Source organism: Ruditapes philippinarum, unplaced genomic scaffold, assembly GCF_026571515.1.
Source record: "Ruditapes philippinarum isolate M1 unplaced genomic scaffold, ASM2657151v2 ctg9027_1_1_1_1, whole genome shotgun sequence".
Taxonomy (NCBI): Eukaryota; Metazoa; Mollusca; class Bivalvia; order Venerida; family Veneridae; genus Ruditapes; species Ruditapes philippinarum.
Window position 1 is genome coordinate 28,857 of NW_026858018.1, and position 4,552 is coordinate 33,408.

Consider the following 4,552-nt stretch of genomic DNA (forward strand, 5'->3'; position numbering starts at 1 on the left):
AAGGAAAACTTACCATTTCATCCGACAGCGAAATGGCGGATTTTTTAAAGAAAAAAAGTGTAATGAAATGTAGTTAAAATGCGCTTACATGTGACATTACATATGTGACAAACGTTTTATAATTACTGGAATTCAATGTTTAAACATGCTTAGAATACTTTCTTACTAATGGCAAGCACTTAAATGAATGTTTACTCGTGGTAATTTTGGATATTTCCATGGCACAAAACATGTCGACCTCGCAATTTTAAGGTAATTTGTAATGTTTGATAATTTATTATCGTAAATGAAGATAGATGGCTCAATATTTTTAACGGTTACCGACATATATATCTATTGTGTTATGTTTCCACGTTTAAGTATGAAAATATGTCTTATATTTAAAAAATGCAAGAGGAAAATATTGACTGTATCGGATGAATACGCTACGTCGAGTTACATGCCTTGTATATATATCATATAGTAAACGGGTGCTGGATAGTAAGTTAGTTGTTGATGATCAAGGGATAATTTGACCATTATTGACTTGGCAAATGTGCCGTTCGCCTGTGCTTCAAATTCATTATACATTTATCTTTTATGCCACAGGTTGAAATATATAACATTTACAGCAAATGCATACGTTATTTTAGATCATCTTATGTTAAAAGGGAAATTTTTCAGTGTGCGTTAATATTTAATTTCCCGGAAATAACCTCTTGAAACTTGTTTAGTACCATATCTAAAGAATCTGGACAATTGTATCATTATGTGCGCTTTTGGAAGAGAAGCAAAATGGTTTTGAAATTACTGTGTATGTTGTATAGTGTTGGATATTGCGTTCTTGGACAATACGTGTATGATTATAACAATGACACATATGATAATACGTCGTTCACATATGATGACGTTAACGACACATACCAGTATTATGATTACTATGATGATGGTAGGCATATTTTCTATTTTGATATGTTTTGATGTTTTTCAATTTTTCTGTTAATATTATGCGTGAATATTAGGATGTCCTGTCATTTTCATGAACCAAATTCTCTGGACAAGTAACAAAATAATTTGTGTCAAATCTTTATTTCATTTTAAAAACATTTTCTATGTTGATTGGGTTCGCTCAAAACCGGTTGGACAGTCTTCCAGTAGGTAAATGCTCTTAAATTGTGAACTGTTTGCTGATTACATTATACTGCAAGTAACTTCTCGTATTACAATTTTCAAACATCATTTGAAGTAACTATGAATGGCGGACGTGTTGCAATTGTTGGCACTCAGATTGTCGCGCATGCGTCGTACAAACTACTCGAATTTGCAAAACTGAGATTTATGAATCTCGGGCATGACTTTTTACAAAAGGTTAAATTATATTTTGACCGTAACACAGTCAAATGATCAAAATTGTGACGGAATGACTTTGTTAACTGCTCTTATTTTGCAGTGGACAGAGTTTTTTTGGGGGTGGATGTATTCATATTATTATTTTTTTGTATATTCGTAGTGATATTTACAATAATGATGCAGTGTCATTATTTCCCATTACAGATGATTCAAGCAGCTTGAAACTTGAATGTTACAAATGTATAAACTGCAGAGATCCTTTTGATCCTACAACAGCTGAAACAGTGATGTGTAAACATTCATGTTTAAAGTATCATCGACTTGGTAGACGTCATAACAGTAGTTAGTTGTTTTTTTTATTCCATTTTTATTTTATTTATTTATTAATTAATTTATTTATTTATTTATTTTTGCTAAGTAATGCTTAGTAACATAATTTGAATTTAAATTTGAAATTTAAAAAAATATATATTTTATTTTTGCGTTTAATTTTTTTAAAAATGGTTATGTACGTATGGATTGTATTATATAAATGAAGTTAAAGCAGCACGTCTCCAGATTTACGCTAATTTTCATGAAAATTTTGAAAATTATATTTGAATCTATAATATTGTGAAATAACCAAAAGGAAGCAATTTTCACATTATCAATGGTACTTAATTATAACCTACGTAAATTAACAAAAGTTGTCAAAATATGCATTAATAGCCTTACTGCGTTTGTAACGCAGTAGAAATATAGTTGTAAATATTTAAAAATCAGTCATTAACCGCATATAACATGTAAAATATTACTTGAATCTTGAATCATTTTGCTTTTCATTAAATCGTGGTACATATTTCTTAAGTTTAATTTTATTAAAATATTTTGACTGATTTTGAGGCATGCAGCTTTAAAACGTACGTAAATATACATGATTAGTATGTTAATCGGCACATTTTGTTATTGTTTTTCTTCTTCTTTTTTTTCACTAATTGTCAGTCAAGAACTCTTTATTGAAATTTGACAAGTTCGATAAGAACGGTATAGATATAGGTAATATGTTGATAATGGAAGCTGGCTGAAAAGTTTAAATATAATTGCTAAAATCTTAAATCATTCTTAAATTAGTTAAAGATGGTAACTGGTATTGGGCACAACAAACTAGTGAGTTGATCTTTTAGAAATTTCCAGTGTTCTCGCTAGCAGTTTAGCAATCACATCCTTACAAGTCACGCGGCTAACCGTTGAAGTAGCTTTTACAATATAATAGTATTTATAGGAATATAATTATTACGTTTAACATTTTCTTTCAAGTTAGTTTTAACGAACTGTGAAACTTATTACAGCTTTTTAATATTTGTCTAAATCAAAGGGGCATATCTTACAATACTTGTTTAAATGTGTTATTATTTTATTAAAGATAACGCCGAAGATAAGGGCGTTTTCCGAGGATGTGGTTTTACCAAGGAAGATAAGTGCAATGAAGATTCAAATGGTTATTTATGGTGTCATTGTGCCAGTCAGTACTGTAATAGAGCCGAAAATGTAAAGATACAAGCTCTGATGTGTTTTACTGTCTCAGCGTTTCTAGCAGCTGCAAAGAAATTCTTGTTTTGAAACATTTCTTGAAGTGTATGAAATTAAGACAGACATTTGTTTACTATTCATATCCTGTAACACAAGGATGTGAAAATGAAACAGGAACTGTGCATATCTATATCCGTAAAAATACAACACAGAAAGTAAAAATACAAAATTTTCTTATTAAGTCCATTCAAGTGAAAATGGTCAGAGAACTGGTAAAAATAAGTTACTTGACATTTTGCCATGATTGTGTTTAATTTTGTATTTTACCAAAAATTCAATAAACCAAATGTCTAGTGGGGCAGTCTTCTTATACTTTAGGTAGTTTTTAATATTTTATCATTCTTTTATACTTAAGGAAGTTTTTTTATAATTTATCATTTTTCATCATCAATTATTGATTAATGACCATTGTAATAGCAAATTATTTAAAATATATTCCTTATAACTAAACTTGATAGCAATAAAAATGAGCATAATGTTACTTTAATCAAATTGAAACATACGACCAGCCGTATATATATATGGAACGTCAGAACTGCCTTCGAGACACATTTTTTAAGCGGAAATTTTTTTTAAAATTTCATGTCATCATTTTTTTTTTATTTCATGTTTGACGTCATATTACATATAAACATTCCTCTTTTAAAGCTACATACAAATCTATTTCATAATAACGCACCCGACACTGCTCTATATTTGGTAATAAGAGATAATTCGAAACACATTAGAGTGAAAAATAATAATGTTGGAGATTTGTTTAAATCATAAAATGTACAAAATAAGTAGTTATACAAAAACTTAGAAAATGCAATATTTACACATACAGTGCACCTCTCCAGAGCAGCTTTCTGTACAGCAATTACCTCTGTATAATAGCAGTATCAACGTTTCCCAAATAAATATTTCACAATAATACTTACCCCTGTAGAGTAACAACTATCAGCAACTATCAAAATATATGTCTCACAAAGAATATTGCTGTACATAGGTAGTTTTTTTGTAATTATCTTAATAATCATATAAGTCAGTATTCAGTAAATAATTACGGCATAGATCACAATTATATTTACTATTCGTTTTATGTATTATTTGTTTTCAGTCATGTATAATTATTGTTGCAATTTTAAAATGCAGGGGAAGTAAACACGAGTCATATGCTTTTAAAAGTTTGTAAGAGTAATGTAGATCTTTACTTGTTCAGTGTTATATCGTTCACTGTTATGTATCATACGATTTTACATTGACTATTTTACATTGATGTACTCTTTCACTTTGTTTACCATTTTGTCGAATATAATTGCCAATATTAATTCATATGTTTATTTACTAAAAAAAAGTGACTATGAGCTATAATGGCTTTGTCAATTTCGTAGTGTGCTATTTGTGAAAGAATAAAGCTTCTTCTTTTTCCACATGCGTTGTTATATTTATTGATATCGATGAAACACAAAAGTCTTTCTTCCAAATTATCAAGAAAAGTAAACATTTTACATTATCCCAATATATCATTTCCTCTATATCAGATATTAACTGTCACAACATCCGGTTAGAATATTTACTTAAATTGACTTTGAAACTCACTATAGGTACTTTAATTTAAATTCAAATTTAATTAGCGTCAATGAATAAAATTTGAGGAAACGAGAGGGAAATA

The 4,552-nt window shown here is 29.0% G+C and overlaps 1 protein-coding gene across 1 annotated transcript; it reads left to right on the top strand.

The window, feature by feature from the left end:
- The first annotated feature begins 322 nt into the window (after positions 1–322).
- Positions 323–4,308, top strand: LOC132751819 (uncharacterized). The gene is made up of 3 exons (XM_060742038.1): positions 323–928; positions 1,534–1,671; positions 2,732–4,308. The coding sequence occupies exons 1-3, from the start codon at positions 775–777 to the stop codon at positions 2,926–2,928; spliced, it is 489 nt and encodes a 162-aa protein (XP_060598021.1). The 5' UTR covers positions 323–774; the 3' UTR covers positions 2,929–4,308.
- Positions 4,309–4,552: the final 244 nt, after the last annotated feature.